Source organism: Hippocampus guttulatus, chromosome 2 (genome assembly GCF_054856545.1).
Source record: "Hippocampus guttulatus isolate MCC_2025c chromosome 2, RoL_Hgut_1.0, whole genome shotgun sequence".
Lineage (NCBI taxonomy): Eukaryota > Metazoa > Chordata > Actinopteri > Syngnathiformes > Syngnathidae > Hippocampus > Hippocampus guttulatus.
The window spans coordinates 17025052-17047206 of NC_141262.1; the positions used below are offsets into that span (position 1 = coordinate 17025052).

At 40.9% G+C, this 22155-nt stretch overlaps 2 protein-coding genes across 3 annotated transcripts; both read left to right on the forward strand.

The window, feature by feature from the left end:
- The first annotated feature begins 7034 nt into the window (after positions 1–7034).
- Positions 7035–14547, forward strand: mtmr7a (myotubularin related protein 7a). 2 transcript variants are annotated; one of them, XM_086099574.1, is made up of 14 exons: positions 7035–7191; positions 7458–7580; positions 7712–7874; positions 8927–9084; positions 9171–9299; positions 9993–10127; positions 10374–10506; positions 11458–11567; positions 12080–12202; positions 12837–12886; positions 12965–13165; positions 13249–13383; positions 13732–13858; positions 13941–14547. In XM_086099574.1, the coding sequence occupies exons 1-14, from the start codon at positions 7168–7170 to the stop codon at positions 14265–14267; spliced, it is 1938 nt and encodes a 645-aa protein (XP_085955700.1). In that variant the 5' UTR covers positions 7035–7167; the 3' UTR covers positions 14268–14547. The 2 variants fall into 2 exon arrangements, with proteins under 2 accessions (XP_085955700.1, XP_085955701.1); XM_086099575.1 differs by lacking the exon at positions 7035–7191 and having other exon boundaries at positions 7462–7580; positions 8980–9084.
- Positions 14548–16763: 2216 nt separating this feature from the next.
- cnot7 (CCR4-NOT transcription complex, subunit 7) lies at positions 16764–22113 on the forward strand. Its single transcript, XM_086099595.1, has 7 exons — positions 16764–16927; positions 17432–17555; positions 17655–17848; positions 18001–18162; positions 19075–19219; positions 19318–19428; positions 20495–22113. The coding sequence occupies exons 2-7, from the start codon at positions 17439–17441 to the stop codon at positions 20624–20626; spliced, it is 861 nt and encodes a 286-aa protein (XP_085955721.1). The 5' UTR covers positions 16764–16927; positions 17432–17438; the 3' UTR covers positions 20627–22113.
- Positions 22114–22155: the final 42 nt, after the last annotated feature.

The window sequence follows — 22155 nt, forward strand, 5'->3', positions numbered from 1 at the left end:
TAGTAACATGCTCTTTAGTGTGAACATAGTTCTATAGTGTTTTTGTGTGTGTGGGGGGTGGGGGTCCATATTGTGACTTTACGGCATTATTAAGAGGTTGATTAGACCACTAAAAACCCACTAAAGGCCCATGTCCAAAACTCATGCCCATATATATATATATATATATATATATATATATATATGTATATATATACTGTATACTGTATATTTACAGAGATAGAGAGAGAGAGAGACACACACACACACACACACTCACACACATATACATACCACGTTTTGTGAATGGAGGCAAAATTGTTTGATTAAATGTAGGTCATGTTTGTCCTGGATTGCCCTAAATCATTCAATAACTGACCAAATGGGGTTTTATAACATTACAACCCCAGGATAATTAAATATTTGTTTTAGGCTCTCACTCTACACTGTCAATATAAAGATACTGTCCAAGGCCTCTGCTGACCTTTTATGCATGACTCAATATTTCCCAACTCGACCGGTGATGCAACAAATATCAATCATAAAACATATGCTCTGACGACAAGATCAGATTGTTAATTAGCAGAAGCCCGTAAAAAGATTAGTCAACTAAGCAGAGCTGAGGCATTTGAGTTATGTAATGTAATCAGAGCACAGTTTATCTTTTTTCATGCATGGATGCAAAGCAGTAGGATAGGGCAGGTGCAGTGGCTGCCAGGCATCAGTCAGCTAATAACTTCTGCTTAGTTTAACTGACTACTTATATTGTTTTTTTTGTTTCCATACTGTCCTGAAACAGATGGCTGATCTACCAAGTGGTCTGCAAAACAATGTTCAATCTGAAAGATTGGCATGAGTTAAGTCATGTGAGTCAATTCCTCACCCCTGCTAAATATGACATTAAATACACATCATTACCAAACTAAATTCAAGCCTTTATTACATCAACAATGCAGAACAGACTGCAGGCAGGCTTAGAAGGGTTCAATGCTGGAAATCAAATGCCAATCTTCCGAGGGCAAGTGGTAATATTCACAGGACAACCTTGACAAAGAAATGAGTCACCTACTCCATCTCACAGGCCACAGAGCTACGAGGAAGTGTGAGTTGCTACGCATTGCAGAGCGGAAAGAAGGAGCAGCAACAGCAAAGTCAACATTTCTCTCGTGTGAAGCTTTCCCACATTTGAAAGTAAAGAACAGAGCGAAACATGGTGGCAGCGCGTGTGTAGAAATTGGCGACGTGAAGAGGGGGTTGGACGAAACGCTAGCTCGTTAGCACGGAAGCTAACCGCGGACGTTAGCACGGAAGCTAATTGCGAAAAGTCGCTACGCAGCTGGAACCCACCACCAGAGACCAACCAGCCGAACGCCAGCGAGCGTGAGGGAGCCGGCAACCCCACTTGCCACGTTAGAAACACCCAGCAGCAAGCCCACTGGACACGTCACAAACTAGCATACAACTAGCTAGCAACGAGACCCGACAAAATGCCACCCAAACAGAAGCAAGACACAAAGCAGGATGAGGATTTCCTGACCCTCACTCAAGTAAACGAATTACTCCAGCAACAAAAAGAGCTTTTTACGGCGCTCTTGCAACAACAACAGGAAAATTTCAAAGGATTTGTCAAGATGATAATAGACTCAACAAACTCACGACTTGACACTTTTACCAGGGAAGTCCAAGAAATAAAAACCAGCATCAACTTTACCCAAAAAGAGGTAGACGACATTAAAAAAAATCTAATCTGTCAAACTGGCCATTCCAAAGACATGCAAACAGAATTCTACAAAATATGTGACGGCATGCTTGTATTGACAGACAAGATGGACTACTTGGAAGGACAGTCAAGAAGAAACAACTTGGTAATTGATGGAATTGAGGAAAAACCGGGAGAAACGTGGACTGAAACAGAGGAAAAAGTTCAAAAAATCCTCAAGGAGAAGCTGCTGATACAGGGGCAAATTGAGGTGGAGAGAGCTCACCGCACAGGAAGACAAGAACCTGGAAGACCTCGTCCGAGGCCAGTTGTGGTGAAATTTCTCAAATACAAGGACAGATCAAGGATCCTACAAAAAGCAAAATACTTAAAAGGCTCCAACATCTACATCAACGAAGACTTTACAGATGCCGTACGACAAAAAAGAAAAGAGCTCCTCCCAAAATTAAAAGCTGCACGTGACAGAGGGGAAACTGCCTACTTAAGACATGACAAACTTATCGTCCACCCCCGCACCAGTACTCCAACACAACAGGCTCGAGTTCAACACCATCAAGCAGCATACTGAGAATTATTCACCACCCGAAGATAAAAACTCTGACCCTACTGAAGCAGGAAAGTCACATACCAAAAACATGGACTTCGAACCCTTTGATGACCCTTCCAACCCTTTGATGACTTCCAACCCTACTGACCACAAGACATTTGACCCTGAGAACAACTTGGATCCGGACAATAACTTTTTCAAGACCGACCGACCGCGAGGGAGCCAGCGGCGACCGACCGTGAGGGAGCCAGTGATGACCGCGAGGAAGCCAGCGACGACTGCAAGGGAGCCAGAGACGACCGAGAGGAAACCAGCGACGACTGCAGGGGAGCCAGTGACCGCGAGGGAGCTGGGAGACAGTGAGCCTAAGGGAGCCGGGAGACAACCAGCCAGCACGCGTGAGAGAGCCGGGAGGCAGCCAGCCAGCGACCACGAGGGACCCAGGAGACGTCCAGCCAGCAACCGCGAGGGAGCCAGTGATGACGGCGAGAGAGCGAGCGACGACAGCGAGGGAACCAGCGACGACCGCGTGGGAGCGGGAAATTCACATCCCAAAAACATGGACTTCCAACCCTTTGAAGATATTGACTATAAGCCATTCGATCCCGAGAACAATTTGGACCCAGACAACAACTTCTTCCAGAACAAACAACGGGTAACAAACTCTGACTATTACCTGGATGAACAATTCAACACTAATATAAAATTGGAAAATGCACTTTCAGTAATACACTTAAACAGTAGAAGTCTCTATAAAAACTTCACAAAAATCAAAGAATACCTGACTAAATTCAATAAATTTAAAATAATTGCCATATCAGAAACTTGGCTTGATGAAGATAAAACAACTGAAATGGAAATAGAAGGTTATGAAATGTTTGCAACTAATAGGGAAAACAAAAAAGGAGGGGGGGTTGCAATATATGTAGACAAAGCACTTAAATGCAGTAAAATCGAGAGATTGACAAACACAATAGAAAACCTAATGGAATGTCTAACCATTGAAATACATAATAAAAAGGCATGTATTGACACATTCAATAAAAAACTAACAGATATGCTCAGTTACAACAACGATAAGAAAACACAAATAATATGTGGTGACTTTAACATTGACTTATTAAACCCAAATGGACACAAAAAAACAACCGACTTCATAAATACTATGTACAGCAACAGCATTTCCCCAGTAATCCTGAAACCTAGCAGAATAACAGTTGACACGGCCACATTAATAGATAACATATTTATAAATAAGATTGACCATAAAATGGAAAGTGGACTTCTCATTAATGACATAAGTGACCACCTACCTGTTTTTGCAGTTTTTCATAATTATTTTGATAGAAAAGCTAAGTCAACAACTCACATAACAGAAATAAGACTAAGAACCCAACGCTCCACCGACGCCTTTAAGCAAGACCTAGAAAAACAAAACTGGACCGAGGTCTACTCAAACGAAGACCCAAATACAGCGTTTGAAGTATTTCAGTCTACCATAATCTCCTTATATGATAAACATTTTCCATTAACTAAAGTCTCCAAAAAGTATAAAGACCCAAGTAAGCCATGGATAACGAAAGGCATAGAAAACGCATGTAAAAAGAAAAACAATTTATATAAATTGTTTTTAAAATTGAGAACTGAAGAAGCAGAAAAAGAAAATAAGACCTATAAAAATAAACTAGTAAATATTATAAGAACCAGTAAAACAGATCATTATCATGCACTATTAGAGCAGAATAAAAGTAACACACAAGAAATATGGAAGATACTTAACCAAGTAATCAGAAATAGTCCTAAAAAAATGGATTATCCAGAGTATTTTATCAAAGGCAAAAATACTATTTTGGAAAAAACTGCAGAAATAGCAACTGAATTTAATGAGTATTTTGTCAACATCGGCAGTAACCTAGCAAAACAAATTCCTGATCCAACAAACTTGTTTGAAATAGATAGATATGTAGAAAAAAAACTCCTCCACGATGTTCCTTACTGCTGTAAAACAAGAAGAAGTATCAAATATTATAAAAACTTTTAAAAATAAAAAGTCAACTGATTGCTTTAATATTGACATGACAATAATAAAGCAGATTATAGAATATGCAGTTCGACCTTTCACGCACATATGCAACCTGTCATTCAAAGCTGGTATCTTTCCATCAAAAATGAAAATTGCTAAAGTTATTCCAATCTATAAAAGTGGAGAAAGACATCGGTTTTCAAATTATAGACCAATATCACTACTACCACAATTTTCAAAAATATTAGAAAAACTATTTTCTCGCAGACTTGATAGCTTTATACAAAAGCATGCGCTGTTAAGTGAGAATCAATATGGCTTCAGGGAAAAACGGACCACCTCAATGGCAGTTATGGAGTTTGTGGAAGCAATAGCCACTAATATAGACAACAAAGAATTTACTGTTGGGGTTTTCCTAGATCTAAAAAAAGCTTTTGACACAATAGATCACAGTATATTATTGAAAAAACTAGAAAGATATGGCATTAGAGGTGTATCTTATAAATGGATAAAAAGTTATTTAGAAAACAGATATCAGTACGTGCAACTCAACAATAAAAAAACGAATCAACTGAAAATCACTCACGGAGTTCCTCAGGGGTCAGTGCTTGGTCCAAAACTATTCATCTTATATATAAATGATATCTGCAAGGTCTCAAAACAATTTAAATGTGTCCTATTTGCTGATGATACAACTTTCTACTGTTCTGGAATAAATCTGAAACAGCTCCTGACAACCGTAGAAAACGAATTAAACAAATTAAAAAACTGGTTCGACAGAAATAAATTGTCACTTAACCTGAAAAAATCGAAGTTAATTGTTTTTGGCACAAGACCAATCAAACACCAAGCTAAAATTATGGTAAACTCAATTGAGATAGAAAGAGCGTATGAAACCAAGTTTCTCGGATTAGTAATAGACTCAAAACTATGTTGGAAGCCACATATCGATAACGTAAAAAGAAAAATAGCCAAAACCATAGGGATCCTCTACAAAACCAAGGAAGTGCTAAATAAGAGATCTTTGTACACATTATACACTTCATTATTATTACCATATATGACCTACTGTGTGGAAATATGGGGAAATGCCTGCAAAACAAACACACTCCCTATTCTCAACCTACAAAAAAAAGCAATTCGAATTATTAATAGATCAAAATATACGGAACCCACAAATCCACTATTTATCAAATAAAATACGATGAAATTTTATGACCTGGTTGACTTTAAAATCGCCCAATTAATGTACAAAGCACACAATAAGCTGCTCTGCCAAAACATTCAGAAGTTTTTCGAAATTCGAGAAAGCACCTATGATTTAAGAGGTACCAACTTATTCAAAAAACTCAAAACAAGAACAAACATCAAGCAAAGAAGTGTATCTATCAAAGGTGTTAATCTGTGGAATAATCTCGAAACGGACCTGAAAATGAGTAAATCGCTTGCTGAGTTCAAAAACAAATTCAAAAAAATAGTACAAACAACCTACATCAATCAGAGTTAAAATGATAAATTCAAAACATTAAATATAATGATAAATCAGAACTAAGTTGATAAATAGAGAAAGGTATATAAATATCCATTATGAATACAAGAGAAAATTGACACAAGAGTGTCAGGGTGTGGAAGTATATAATCCCGATACAAACCAAAAGTTGTAAAAATATCACGGTTAAGGGTAAAGTATGAGCCTTAATGTAGACTTCTTTCTTCTTACTTTTTCTTTTCTGATTGATATAAAAATGATTTATTAGATACAATCACATAACGGGGTAGGACTAGATAAGTTTTTTACTTCTTCCTACTCCCTTGAACATAATAACTGTGTTGAATGAAGATTGATTTCTTTCTTTTTACTTTTTTTATCTACCTTATTTTCTGTCAAATTATTACTGTATATATGTTTTATGTTCAATAAACAAACAAACAAACAACCCATGTTCAGTGTCTAATGCCTCGAGTGAAATGCTTTGAGATTTTTTTTTGCCCACTGAAGAGGTGGGACACTTTTGGAGGAACCAACACCGGCTCTCCAATGTCCACTAGAACGGGAGCTAAGGGTGATCAGAAGTGCAACGATCTTGAGATTGGAGAGACCAAGCAGCTTCCACACCAAATGCATGGCATAACATTGGAGGGTAGTTTCTTCGGGTTCTTTTGTATCTCAAAAGAAAGGCACATTTACTTGAAGACAACGATGTCTAAATTCTCGATAAGGAGCATTGCTACTTCGAAAGAGGTGTGAACAAAGCCAGCTACCAGATGACAACAAACCTACAGTGATTCATGGGTGTTATTACAAAACCAGGCTTATTATAGAATAATAAAAAGCCCACTAGAACCTCAGAAATGTATTTGGGGTTAATCAGAGGCACTTTAATTCATGGCAGGTATGCTGACTGCCATTTAAAATAAGTTTCAATGTGACTGGTTAATTTCTGAACACAGCCACATTCCCAGTGAAACGTGTTGTCTCTTGAAATTATGATGATTATTATTATTGTTTATTAATTGTACCGGTTATAGGTCACATTAGTGGAGGAAAAGTTTGATTTATCCTGGTCTCGTTTGTTACATCACACACACACACGCACACGCACAAAACCCTAATAAACAAAAACTTGCCATTTGAACGTAGGGGTGCAATCTTTAATACAGTATTCACTGTGTGTGACATCATGATGGAAAATATTTAAGGGGTTTTAGGACCTTGCGGTGTACCGCAACTGAGAGCTTCCAGAGTACATCATAATGGTTGTGTGTAAATTGCCGTGTTTACCTCAGCGCGGCTGACGACGAATTCAGAATCGAACCTATCTTTTAGTGTTTATACCTGTATATCATCAGTGGTGGTAGGGAGCGTGACTGTGCTTGCGGCTCGCTTGATAACTACCAATGGAGCACATCCGGCTTCCAAAGGTAACCGCAAATCTGAATCCTAATTTCCGCAATGCACCCACTGACATTCACCCCTGTAAACCCGTCACTCGGTCTGTCGGTTTCTACTCCGGTATATCGGACAAACGCGGCGAGAGCCACGTAGACTAATCGCCGGGGGCGTTTGAGTGCACTCCGTATCAGGGCAAGCCACTCCACGGCTAACGCTCCTAGAGGAATGAGAATGACGTCATTCGTGGGGGGGGGGGGCAACGATGGTTGTCTGATTCTTCTTCTGCGTCAACCAGGTGGAGAAGGTCAGGCTGCTAGACAGAGTGTTCACCAAAAGAAGCAGGTTGGGCACCCTCTATCTGACGGCGACCCACACCATCTTTGTGGAGAGTGAAGGTGGAATGCGCAATGAAACATGGGTAAGTTACTGAGGGATGCATGGAAGGGGATAAGGGTAAGTCCAATTTATTTCAAAGACAAAATTATCTCATGAGTGTTCTTTCCTCTACATTTGCAAGCAGAGACTCTTCATGTATTTTTGTCTTACCAGGTGCTTCACAGTTTGATTTTCAGCGTGGAGAAACAAGTGGCCACGCCGTCTGGATCTCCTTTGTTGATACACTGCAAAAACTTCCAGGTTCTTCATTTTGTCATACCTCGAGAACGAGAGTGCCATGATGTACACGTGTCCCTGTTGCGTCTCTCCCAACCAGGTAAATTGCTTGTTATTGCTTGCCACCAAGCATGAAAGGACTTGGGGTGAAAATAAACCACAGTTGTGTGCATCAATTGACACTTACTCTGTAATGACAGTTAGCACCACAGAATTAGAGAATAAGACAGAGCATCTACAAAACACTTGACTTGGATCAACACACGGAACAGTACATGATCTAAAATACAGAGGCCCCTCGCTATTCGCAGGGGAAAGCGACCAGTAATAGCAAACATCTCCTTAGAATCGATGACCATTGAAATGCATTGGAGGGGGAAAAAAAAGATATCAAAAATTGCTCATAAACATTCCATATGTGTTTTTCATTACAAAGCTCCTCGATGGTGCCTTAAAAAAAACGGCAGTGTATCAGAAGGGCTGCTAACGATGCCGGACTTCAAATTAAATAGTTACAAATCATATTTGTGTCATTTCTTCGTTATTTTAGTTTGAATATTCTGATAATATTCTTTGCTGAGTGTCAGTTCTATTTAGGGCAGACCTTCACACTCAAAAAAAAAAAAACTTGATTACACCGGCTCATGGTTACTACACGGAACCAACGACCTGTTTCTAAGGTTTACACTTCAGCAGGCTGCTATTTCTCGATTGCGTTTGGCCACATAAAGAAAAATGTTAAACATTTTGATGGTTCTTCACATGCACTGCTATGGCCTAACCACAACAATCATGGTAGATTAAAAATTATTGATTTGATTTGACTTTTTATTTGGTCTCCCATAGAAGAAACTTGTCTCGGAGGACATGCCCTCCTTGCTGCTACATGCATTGAACAATACATACACATACACTACACCACATACATTGGTCGATACGTACAGTGCCGGACGATATACAGTATACTCTACACACAATGGACGGTTCATAACAGTCATATGCACACCCCACATTGCCCTCATGTCCTCCTGCTTGGGGTCTGTCTGCTTTCCTCTAGTTGTTTGTTGGTTCATCAATCTTTGATTTCCTGATTAAGCATGTGCGATTCAGCTTCTCAAGCTGACATTTATCCACCTTGATTGTACCTTGTAGAGCATTATGATGAGCTGTATTGCTTTTCATATAAACCAAACATGGATGAGAAGGAGAGACGCCAGGAGTGGGACTTCTTGGACCTCAAAGCTGAGTACACCAGAATGGGAATCCCAAACTCCCTGTGGAAACTCTCCTTAGTCAACCAGCACTACAAGGTCAGGGCACTGAGATTTGCGAACAAGCAAATGATCTTCATACTAATGTCGACCTTGCAATAACAAAGTTATGTTTGTTTTTGTAGGTGAGTGACACTTACCCTGCTGAACTTTTTGTACCCGAGTCAACAACTCCATCAGTCATCACCGGAAGTTCCAAGTTCAGGAGCAGAGGAAGATTTCCTACGCTTTCATACTACTACAAGGAAAATTGTGTAAGTAGATGGCATGCATTTCCTTTTTGCTTCATGTGTGACTCCTCATCAGGGGTTTTAATTGACAGAAAACAAATCCTATTCCTTCTTACGAGCGGTGTCTTTACAGTAAGTTGCCCGATGGGGCAAAACGCGTGTTTAATTGAAACAGCTTGCTTTATGATTTCTTCCTTCCAACGTTCTGATAACTGTCGTATGATTCACCATTCTTATGGCTGTCACATTTGCTCTTATATCGTTTGGTCAAGTATGATATCGTGTCTTTTGGGGGGAGGTTTTGAATGAAGGCTTGTCCAGCGTTCTGATGAAATATCTTAAAATCTTCTAGTCGAATCTTGAGAGAAAGCATCTTGGCCACATGTATGCTGATCAGCCTTCATGCTCATAAATCATTCTATTAGCTCTTAACACAACAGTTGGGAGTGCTTTATGAGTGTAAGGTCAACTTCCCAGGGTTGAGAGTCCAGTGTGTGAAGCTCAAAAACATTACAAGTTTGGTTAATGGGTCTGAAGGGAGAACCGAATAATAATTTGTGGCCTCGTCTCCAGTGGATAATAACTGGAGATATGAGAAGATTATTCCTCTTAATATGCACATCAAGAAGAAGTGCTTCAAATGTTTTTTATTTGCACCAGCGTCATTGTTCGGTGCGAAAGCATCCATACGTGAAGCTTCCTCTCACCTCCTCCCAGGCTGCCATCTGTCGCAGCAGCCAACCTCTTTCAGGCTTCAGCGCTCGTTGCGTGGAGGATGAGCAGATGCTGGAGGCCATACTGAGGTCCAATCCCCACAGTGACTTCATGTATGTGGTGGACACCAGGCCCAAGGTGAGCCCCATGGATGGAAAGAATGCCTTGTAATAATACAAGTCATGCAGTATTGCGGTGTATGTCCAGGTGGGCTTTATTTTCCAAACAGCGTTTGCAGCTGGATTTGATCCTAGATAAACACTGGGAGAATCTTGGCTCTTGTCTCGGAATACAATGATCAGTAGTATGTTGCAGTCATCGGTCCAAAACATTAAAAACAAACAACAAATTCATCTTCTAACAACCAGCCAAATATTTTTGCAGTTAAATGCGATGGCGAATCGAGCAGCGGGAAAAGGCTATGAAAATGAGGACAACTACTTCCACATTAAATTCCAGTTCGCCGCCATTGAGAACATCCATGTGATGAGGAACAGCCAGCAAAAAATGCTAGAAGGTACAGTGATCCCGAATTCTCACAGAGACTTTCATGCCGGGAATGTTCTGTTGGCAGTGCACTCGTCGCTGCTTCTGAAATGTTGTCATCACTTCATTATTAATGTAAAAATGTACGATATTTGGCATCGTCTTTTGAACTCTTGTTATTTTCACATGACTAAAAGCTCTGCGCAACCCCGTGTTATCCTTTTGGCTTTCGGACGCACTCAGCCAGATTGCGCTGCACTGTGCTGCAATCAGGCCTCAATTGAGCCCACAGGAGAATTTCTGGGTATTGTGTCGCGGTGATCCCAGGAAGACTTTGAATCCATCTGGGTTTTATTTCTGAGCTATTTTGGTTTCCTGGAGTGCACAATCTGTGACCTACCCCTAAAGTAAAACTGAGGGCGTGAGAATGATGTGGTTCAGAGTCTGAAAAGTTGTAGCTGCTGTCCACTTGTTATAACTCTTTGCCTCCTGGAAGCTCTTAAAAGTTTGAGACAAAGCCTCTGCCCTCCATCGCATGCTTGAATACAATTTTAAAGACCCCCCGGCTTCCAGCATCAGCTTAAGTGTTTCATTTAGGTAGTGGCTTTGCTCTCTCCTACATGAAGTTATCAAAGTCATGATGAACTTGTTCACCTGCTCTCCCCCTCCTTTCATTGCCCCGAGAACATACACAAATCTGCACAATTTCCTGGTGCTAGTGAAAATAATTACGATCCAAAGGTGTGTCTCAAGTACTGAATGATTTTTAGAATTGCTAATTTGCCATTAAAGGGTCTGAAAGTCAGCTGGCTGGCCATTTTCAGACCCTGTTCAAGTACAGTCAATATAAAATGAGGAGCTGGGATTAAATCTGTGGCGTCTGAAAATACATCTAAATACGTCTTTGGGAGTGAATGAGTTTTAATAAAGTCTAGTGTTCTCAGTGTTTCCTGCCGCTGAGACAGCTGTGTTGTGAATGCAGTGTGTGAGCTGCGTTCCCCTTCGATGTCTTACTTCCTGGAGGGCCTGGAGAGCTCAGGCTGGCTGAAGCACATCAAAGCTGTTTTGGATGCAGGCATCTTTATCGCCAAGGTCAGGCTGCAGATTAATCCCCGCTGTCTTCTTCACTACTACTCAAAATATTAGCTTGTGAGCGTTTAATTTACTTTCCGAGTTGATACATAAAACAGTTTGCACAATCATGCTGTACAAATAGGATATTAAAATTTGGACTGCTCAGCCGTTCCATGGCCAACTGCCAATGGAACCGGTTCCCCTGTATTTATTGATGTGTCTCCTAACTAAATCAGCAGGTTGAAGTCTGAAGTGTTTCAGGAATTATCATCTGCTAATATTCAGCCCAATGCTTCAAAAGTCATTGGATGGCGCTTCACAGTGCAGATGGACAATGACCCAAAGCACACTGTGAAAGCAACTACAGAGTTTTTTAGGGCAAAGACATGGAACATTATGCAATGGCCAAGTCTGATTGTCTCGATACAGTCATCACTTGCTGAAGATAAAATTGAAGGGACGATGCCCCAAGAACCAGCTCGAAATTTTCCTGTGTGTGTCCCGTGTGTGTGTGTGTGTGTGTGTTACAGGCCATTGCAGAAGGTGTCAGCGTCCTGGTTCATTGTTCTGATGGTTGGGACCGTACTGCTCAGGTGTGCTCTGTGGCCTGCGTCCTTTTGGATCCATACTACCGGACCATCAAAGGACTCATGGTACAGACCGACTTTGTAAAATAGACATATTGTAACTACGATTTATAGCATGGTGGTGGTGGATGCGTGGAATGAAGGAATGGCTTTGACATGCAGTATTGCACTACAGATACGTTCCATTGCCATATTCAGAACCAAAGCAAGAACAATCTATACTAACCCAACCTTGACACACAGCAGAAAGGGGAGCAAACAGCGGTGCTTCCACGGTGCGCCTGAGTGAATAGTGCCTGATTTGTGGTGGACAAGGAAGTGAGATGTGATAAGGAAGACTCCGTTCTTCTTCTCTTGCCTTGCCACCAGGTGTAGAAAATAAGTAGTACAATCCAGGCAAAGGATATCGGCAACGTTAATAAAATATTTGACATGCGGCTGGGCTGACCACTAAAAAACAGACGCGGGCCTGCAAATGACCTCTGGGCCTGAGTTTGGACACCAGTGCGCTAGTCCAACCATTTGGTTGATTTAGTAAGTAAGAGTTGTATCTCACTGCTTGTGTCCATAATCATTTGTTTTCCCTCACCTGCAGGTATGAGATGTTACCATTCCCGTCCAATATGATAATATTTTCCGTGGTGGTCATAATATTTTAACATGCTCATAACATAACTTGGACATGTCTTTTTGTAATTAGGTTCTCATCGAAAAAGATTGGGTCTCATTCGGCCACAAGTTTTCTCACAGGTTTGACTGATGATTGGTTTCTAAGCATGATCCATTTTATCTTGTGGTCTAGTCTAACACTCCTCACTTCTTATGCAGATGCAACCACCTAAATGGAGACCCTAAAGAAGTGTCTCCTGTTATCGATCAGTTCTTGGAGTGTGTGTGGCAACTGATGGAGCGGTTTCCCTGTGCTTTTGAGTTCAATGAGCGGTTTCTAATCACCATTCACAGCCACATCTACTCCTGCCAGTATGGCAACTTTATTGGCAACAACCAGCAGGGAAGGGCAGAACTCCGGTAAGAGCTTTTTTTTGCCTGCTTTTAGCAGTGTAGACATTTCTAGATGTTTTCTTGATTCAATTTAATTTCACGTCGTGCAGACTTTGTGAGAGGACCCATTCTCTGTGGCATTATCTGTGGGCAAACCGGACAGACTACACTAACCTTCTGTACAGACCAGACCACAGCCACACACAGGGACTCCTTCGGCCATCTACCGCCCCCTGTTGGTTCAAGTATGTCACACCGTTTATCAAATGTTTCACTCGATGGAAATGGACATGATCCATCCTAAAGTCAAAACATCACATGTAGCGGCGAGATTTTAAATAACTTTTGAACATTTTTAACTGTCATACAAAGTTGAATTCAACAGCAACCTTTTGTGCAAGTAAAGGTTTGGACACTTTAAAACCTCACGGGTATTTGAATTTGTTCGACAGTATTTTTTAAATAGTTTGCCAGTTTGTAATTCAGTAGGAAGACTTAACAATGTGCGTTGTTTGAGAATTCAAATTATATTAACAGTGGAAGCATGGTTTTATCCCTTTGACAAGAAAGTGATAACTTATTTTCTTGTACAGATTTTGGAGGGGGTTGTACAACCGATTTGACCGTGGGATGCATCCTCGCCAGTCTGTAGAGGATTACCTGCGGGCCATACAAGAGGAAACTGAACAGTTAGAGGAGCTGCTCGCCTCACACAAACAGGTAAAAGTTTCATAATTGTAAATATTTTCATTATCTTGATAGCTTTAATGCTGAAGATTGTTTTGTCTTACAATATCAATAGAACATTTCTCAACTGAAGGAGAAGCAGGTGTGGAATTGTACCCCAAAATCAGCCGCCCTTAATAAAAGCCCCACAGCTTGGGTTTTTGGTCATGATCTCGGCCTGGCAAACACCCCTCAAGACTACATGTCAAGCTTCCTGACCATCAGCCCCTGTCATCTAAAGACACCACGTAGCAGCCTGACCCTCTCACCCCAAGATTTAAACAAAACATACGACTCCAGTCACTCCAACGGCAGTGATCAAGAGTCTGGTATAGCGGACCTGAGCTGCCGTTCACCTTTAAGAGAGAGCACCAGAGATCAAAACTCTGACAATGCTGTATAAACAAATGTCGCATGGAGTGGAAGGTGTGGCAGCTGCCATGTGACCAAGGCCCCACACGGCCATTGACCAAACACTGCCTCTATGCACTAAAAATACAGGCTATTTGCAAATGTCAGTCAAAACAATTTTTTTGTTATGCACGTGGAGTGGCCGACGCTCCCTCTTGCCATGTAAAGTAGTTTGTTTGTTGTAGTTGACCACATTTTACTTACTCTCTATGAAGAGATTCATTGCTCTTGTCTGTAATGTTTGGGGACCATATTAAAACGTGCAGACAGAATGTAAAATATTGAAGTGCATCATGGTCCTCCTGGGCCGTTTTATTGGGTGCTGTTCTGCACTCTAAAAACATTATTACCCCTGAGTGAGCTACTTCAACACATCCTTTTGTGTTGAAGTGGATGTGGAAGTACATCACCTCTTTCACAATGGTCTTCCATATTTTTATGTATCAAGCATCTTAGCAGTGTAAACACACATAACAAAAATACAGAGCTAAATAAGACCTAATGCACCACTATAAATGCAAAGCACTTGACATCAATCAGTGGAGGAGCATGTTGAGTTCGAAAAGTTTTATCTTAACAAATAAACATTAGAATAAAGGTCCAGGTCGAACAATTTGAAGCGGATTACGTGGGACAGGAGAAGTGAACTAATCTCTTTTCGTCAATGGACGCTACAGCTTCGTGTTTGCTTTCAAAACTTAGCTTGTAGCAAACGTGTGCACATTTTCAGTATGACGTCTCTGATCCACTGGTGAAAGGACACTTTGATCCTCTCCTCTTTCATCTATAACTGCTTCAGACAACAAAGTGTATGCAGAAAAGTGGTGAAGATTGCACGACTGTCTGTGTCCTATGTGTTTTCTTCAAAATGGCGCCGCGAGAGTGGCTGCCTTTCCAGCAGCTCCTATATTTTGTTGTTCTACTTCTTCCTTTCATAACTTTGCTGCTGTGAATTGGGAATTTCTCCATTGCGAGACTAATAAAGGTTTTCTTATCTTATCTTATCTTAAAACCAGCTATGATGCAAGGTAAAATTCACATTATGCTGACTGGCATGTGGGAATTCCTAGGGGTTTTGTGGTCACTTCAGTCAGTGTGCTTGGCTGAAGAAACCGACTTCTTGAACACAATGTGTTTCAATGGCACGAAGAAAAAAACAGTAAAATTGTCAGCTGCAGACACTGTAAATATGAAGATATTTTGTTAATATGAGCTGTGCACACTGATGATGGATGGAGTCAACAGTTGAGAGCATGTCGTGTCACACTCGTGTCTTCAAATCAGGTGTATTACTGTTCTGTACAATCCTGCCAGTGAACAATCCAGCATGCAAATATATTTTTGTACCTTTATTTATTCATTTATACATACACACACACACATATATATATATATATGTGTGTGTGTGTGTGTGTGTGCATATCTATATATAAAATCATGCATGCATGCCATTTATTATTAATAGTAAAAAGGTATTTGAGTAAGTTAAAATGTTTTGTCTATGGATTTATTTATTAATGTGGAATGAAATCCCTTGTTGGTTATACTGTATTATTAAATTCAAAATGTTGTTAATTGGTTTATGTGAAAGGATATAAGGTATTGTTCTTCCCTGCACTCTCCTAATAAACTCCCTATTAAGTCAGTAACAAATGGGTTTAAGTCAATAACAAATACAATGCCGTCTACCCCTAGGTTGTATCGAAATGCAAACTCGGTCGATTCATCCTCCCACTTCATACTTCACAGCATGCTGAAAAAAACATACTTAAGGCGTAAACATGTAGTATTAACTATTGATACTGATTCTGGAAAGACCCTCCTGAATTAGATTTGGTCTGCCAGTTATGTTTTTAGAGCTATGTTAAACAATCCTGCATGTTCTACAAAGGTGAGAGAACTTTTCATGATGAAGGATGTAGGTCTTGTACCTCAGTGGTTAGAGCACAGGTGATGGAAAAATTTGAGGCTTTGCCTTCCTATTTATAGACTTAGGCTTAGTTGGTTGCTGTGGACCAAATGCAGGTACTGTACAGTCAATTACATTGGCATCGATTACTTGAGCACTACAGATAATGGATGGGAAACAGAAAGTCAGTGATTAATGAAGAGACTCACAAATGTGGCAAAACAGTGGAAATGATGTGAAATACGTTTTCCTATTGTGTAATATATATTACTGCTCTTCCACGTGTTGCTTAATTTTCCAAAATAGCATGATACATTAGTTAAGCCTTCGGTTGAAATATTAGTACAGGTAATATACGTTTTCATTTTTGTAATGATATATGATAGGTATTTTACAGCGTGGAGGTCATTTGGGCGTTTTGTTTCATTATTTTACGTGTTTGATGGATGAAGCCCTGTTTTTCACTTAAAACATTTGCCATCTCTTTTCACGACACTGTGGAACAGGTCAAGGTATTCTCAGAGAAATGTACGTGGGCAACGTACGCAAATGCGTAATGGTCTACGTGATGACGTCAGGTTGTAGGTTAGTTATGATGGCAACCGCAGGTTGACAACAAGTCAATGCTGGATTGTAAGCTCTTAAAAGTTAGGGCTAAAACCGCGGCGCGGTAAATAAGGTGAATTTAAGAGGCTGAGGTAGTGCACGCTTGAAACACACACAAGCGCGCGTTTTGGGGAAGGGTAAGTTAACGTAGCTTCAGTGAGTCCAAGTGACACCCGAGTGTGAGTGAGACCATCGTGTGTGCGTCCTGCTCTAACTTGACTTCTCACGTCAACCCACGCTCTTGCTTCTTCCCTGGGACAACTGTGAACAAGAAACAGTCGCGGAAATGAAATACACGCAGGAAAGCCAACCGACTTGCACACGTTAGCAGATGCTTAGTGTGCTAGCTGCTAGTTAGCCCAAAGTGCTGTTGCGAGCTAATGTCAACAGTCAGCTTCCAAAGAGACAGCTGCACTCCACAATGTTTGCTTGATTTTTGAATTTCGCTGAGCAGGTCAGCGGGACCATAAATTATATAATCGTCACTATTGATAGAGGATCATCTATATTCACAATGCGTTTGTTGACATCCATGCATTCGCCACCTAGTACTATATTATATTCACACGTCTAGTATACTAAAGAACCATTTTGAGCCGCATTTTATAAAATCTCTTTCTTTGTCTGTCTGCATGTTACAGTGGCACTATGCCCGCAGCTACTGTGGATCACAGCCAAAGAATATGTGAGGTATGGGCCAAAAACCTGGAGGAGGAGCTGAAGAGAATTAGACATGTCATTCGAAAATACAACTATATCGCCATGGTGAGTGATAGTTGAGCTATTTATTTGTACAGCGCCCTGAAAAGAACATACTATAGGCATGGTGGTTTCCTTTTTAGGTAACAAGTTTGTACTCCACAGGACACAGAGTTTCCAGGCGTAGTCGCCAGACCGATAGGAGAATTCCGAAGCAATGCTGATTATCAGTACCAGTTAATGCGCTGCAATGTGGATTTGCTCAAGATAATCCAGCTGGGCCTCACCTTTATGAATGAGCAAGGGGAATATCCTCCAGGAACATCGACATGGCAGTTCAATTTTAAGTTTAACCTCACGTAAGATGATGCTCCTCTCTCTCAAAACAGTTGTCATGGGCCATGGCGTTTAAATACAGTGTAATGCTTCAATGTTTTACACAACTTTATCCGTCCATAAAATTGATATTGAATCGCCCTTGAAATCTACATGTTCCCCATCTCCGATTCAGGGAGGATATGTACGCACAGGACTCTATTGAGCTCCTGACAACTGCAGGGATTCAGTTCAAGAAGCTTGAGGATGAAGGCATCGAGGCATTGTACTTTGCGGAGCTCTTGATGACTTCAGGAGTAGTACTGTGTGATGGGATCAAGTGGCTGTCATTTCACAGGTATTCACTCGACTCTCTTCATTCCATTTATTTCAAGTCTGTCTGCCTGTCACAAAAGTACATTACTCGAATGAGCAAGATCTTCAAAGGTACATTATTGAATATAGTGCTGTCTAGTGGTGAACTCGTAGAATGCAATGACATGAGCTGGAAGCACTTGCGTTTTGAAACACCGCATTTCGCAAGCTTACCACCAATTGCTTCAGCAGAGGTGCAAGCAAAATGTCATCACAAACGACTTCTTGTATCCCTTCAAGTGACGAAGTAAATGTATAGCATTTGTTACACCTGCGGCTTGATGAGGAAATACATTCGCTAAGTTTGTCTCCTTCTGGTATCTGAAGCTGAAAGATGGTGGCGAAACATGGCAAAATCGCTCAGCCGATCATGTAAGAGAACCCCCTCATGTGTGAGCCTGTCTTTGCACTGAACTGACGCATGGTGACGTATGAATGGAGTGTCAATGGTTAATCTCTCGTGCAATTCGCATTGGTTCTCGTGGCTGCTAAGGGATGTCACGGAATCCAAATGTCATGATACACTATTATCACGATATGGAACTCACGACATGATAATTATCATGATAATGTGGGGAGGTTGGCGAAAAAATAAAAAAGCTTGTGATTCTGTATAAAACCATTGGGGGGGGGGCATACTGAAAAGCCCCCATAATATATACATGTATATATTTTTTTTAAACATAACAGCAGTGACCAAGACATACGATTGGCTAGTCATTTTATTGTCATGTGCTCCTATTGGCCCAGTGGCGCAAAATATCATGGTCTATGGACTGCCAAGTTCATGTTGATTATCAAATGATTATTTTCAACTATTTTTAAATGGTCTGGGTGTTTGTGTTGAAGCCAGAGTCGTTCGTTTCACCCTTTATAATGTATGGCTGTGTTGCAGCGGCTACGATTTTGGATACCTAATCAAGGTTCTCTCCAATGCCAAGCTGCCTGAGGAAGAGATTGATTTTTTTGAGCTTGTTCGCTTGTACTTTCCAGTCATTTATGATGTAAAGTACCTCATGAAGAGCTGCAAAATTCTCAAGGTACACAACATCTTGAACCCGGTTCATCAGTCTAATGCTTCATTTTGACCCTGGGGGTGTGGCTGGTGACATGATTGACAGTCGTTTCATGTATTCAGGGTGGATTGCAGGAAGTAGCTGAGCAGCTGGAACTCGAGAGGATTGGACCGCAGCATCAAGCAGGCTCTGACTCTTTACTTACAGGCATGGCTTTCTTCAAGATGAGAGAGGTAGGCCCCTGAGCAGAAAAGCAAGGACTCTTGATTACTTTTGCACGGGTGATATGTAATATTCCAATTAAGCCATGCTGTAAGTCGCATTCTTTTAATGCTGCCATACACTGACTGGCCACAACACAGTGCATCATCTAGGAATGCTTAAAACGAGCTAAGTACAGGAAAAAAAAATTCTTACAGAGCTGACAGTTTCGGTTCTCATTTCAGCCTTCACTGAGCTGTCGGTGTCAATCAAGGCTGTGAACCGACTATCTGCTGTCGCCGTTGAAGCAATGTGTCCCTGTTGATGGGGTCATTTCCGACGAGCGGACCTACATGCTCCTACACAGCCGAGATGCATTGCTTCGGCGGCGGCAAGGGTTTGGAGCGCAGCTTAAATAATCAAAGCTACCGATGAAACAAAAAAGGTTATACCGAACACAACACTATGATACGGTATGCGAGACAGTCAGCAGAGTGGCAATGATGCCAGCTAATCAGCTCACCGGATAAATCCACTCGTGCTCTCATTGGTCGATGTCGCGCCGGGAACCAATCACACGCCTTTTTTGAGTTGGCATGGACAAAGCCTCTGAGTCACGTCAGCTCTTTGTTCGCCATGCAGGGAAACATTCTCTCTCGCACATCAACATGAAACAATGTGTCTTTCCGCGATGTGGGTGCTGATATGACTGCATTTAAAAATATATATTTATTTTTGGGGGGGGAAAACACGAAACACTGAAGCCGTAAAACTTGAAGCGTGAAGTCGCAAGGGATTACTGTACATTCACTCAGTCAGTCAGTTACACACAGTCTTTATTGTTTAGGTTGTAGTTTGCCCTGGAGAGCTGCTTTGAATATTTCACCCTCTTGGTGTGACTGAAGAGGGTGCCCAAAATATTAGAAACATGCGGTTTGAAACTGCAGTATTCTCTTCTCCGAAGTCAAATGTTCAATGTAGCTCTTGCAGTGTGTGTGTGTGTGTGTGTGTGTATGTGTGTGTGTGTATATGTATGTATACATGGAGTGAATGTATTTATTTGTAGATTTCTATGCTCAGTGTATGCGTTTCCACCAGATGTTCTTTGAGGATCACATTGACGATGCAAAGTACTGCGGCCACTTATATGGGCTTGGCTCAGGATCAGCCTACGTCCAGAATGGAACAGGGAACGCTTACGAAGAAGAAGCTAACAAGCAGAAATCTTGACATCAATCCTCGCACCATGCTGCAGTTGGCGATGCGGCCCAGAGGCCGAGCTTGGACAACCGGAGGATTAGAACGATAATCACGGAGGAATTGCTTCATTCAGCCAGCCGGTGTGTCATTAGTTCTACTTGTGTCAGACAACTGAAATGATTGCTAACAGTGAGACGTACTACACTTTGCTTCACACGTGACACAGCTGCACTGGTGTGAGCTTAATCAAGTACTCCTGCAAAACATCTGTTTGGTTCAGTACCATTTAACATGCTTGGAAAAAAAGAAAAAGAAAAAGATGGGATTTTAGTTTGACTAAAATAATCTGTAGTATTGTTTTGCACTTTAAAGCTCTAACTTGATTTTATATGGAAAGTATGTGGCCTGACGTCTCTCTGCTCTTGGTTGCTTTCTCCACGTTCACATTTTACGCGGAGGAACACGCAGCGCTGACTTAATGTTCTAACATTTTGCCACACTCAGCCTTAAGATTAGCTGCATTATTTTAAATGTTTAAGTTATTGTGCCAGTTATGGAAAAAGATACACCGTCCTACGCTAACATACCACACTTTACCTTATTGCCTCAAAATGAGAAAGGGAGCTCCTCGTTGGGTGTGCTGGTAGGCACACAGATGGGAAGTCCAGTCATTTGTTTGCTTGTTTTGTTATTTCCACCTCAACACTCCCATGTGAGAAGTCTGTATTCCAGGATAATACAGTTTTTGCATGTGTGCATCCGAGAAATGTTGAAGCCGAGATTGGATTTGGTGTGCACATAAATGCTCTCCTTTTACGCTCGCTTGTGATTGCAGTAATGCTGTTTGCCCACACGGTGTCGCACTGATCTCCAAGTCAAAACGTAGTTCAAACCAACTCACCTGATGTAGCACATGTAGAGGTCATCATGCTGGAGTACTCTGTTGTGAGTACATTTTCTTTTGTTTTATTTTAATGGAAGTTCTTTTGGTAGAGTTTTAGTGTTGAAATAGAATAATTTTCAAAAAACAAACACTTTTACTCCTTTGGAAAACATCTAACATGCATCCTTTGAGGTTTGTTTTGGTGGAGTTCAAGTGGAGCGTTAGCCTTTGGATGAGATTGTTTTATGTTTGTGCTGCTTTCCTGCTCTAACATGCTGCATAGGGGAACCGCATGTTCCAAAAGTTTTCAACAAAAGCTGTGTTGTTGAACTGTAAGCTAAACATTTGTATGTGTGTTTTCTGGCATTTATTTATTTTTACTATCTCCAAATATTTTCTTGTTCAATGAAGTTGAACTGCTTACAGCTGTCTAGGTCTCATTTTTTTTTGAAATCACAAATCTGTTCTTATATCCGCTGTTGGTATGCCTCCAGTTCAGTGTCTTGTTGATGACTGATGTTTTGTTTTCTTGTTTGCAGTGTGCACTTGACACTGTCATGAGCAAGAGTATGCAATATAATATCAAGGGTTGTTTTTAGATTATTTTGTAAATAAAGGCTCAAAGCTTTCATAATGGAAATACCGTTTTGCATCTTTGACTGAATGCCTGAAAATT

Bases quoted from the DNA above. Each gene is read 5' to 3' on its own strand.
- cnot7 (XM_086099595.1), top strand. From the start codon at position 17,439: ATGCCCGCAGCTACTGTGGATCACAGCCAAAGAATATGTGAGGTATGG. The intron at 17,849-18,000 runs GTAAGATGATGC...TCTCCGATTCAG, and splicing joins AATTTTAAGTTTAACCTCAC to GGAGGATATGTACGCACAGG. The intron at 19,220-19,317 runs GTACACAACATC...TCATGTATTCAG, and splicing joins AGAGCTGCAAAATTCTCAAG to GGTGGATTGCAGGAAGTAGC.
- mtmr7a (XM_086099574.1), top strand. From the start codon at position 7,168: ATGGAGCACATCCGGCTTCCAAAG. The intron at 7,581-7,711 runs GTAAGTTACTGA...TTGTCTTACCAG, and splicing joins GAATGCGCAATGAAACATGG to GTGCTTCACAGTTTGATTTT. The intron at 12,203-12,836 runs GTACAGACCGAC...TTTTGTAATTAG, and splicing joins GGACCATCAAAGGACTCATG to GTTCTCATCGAAAAAGATTG.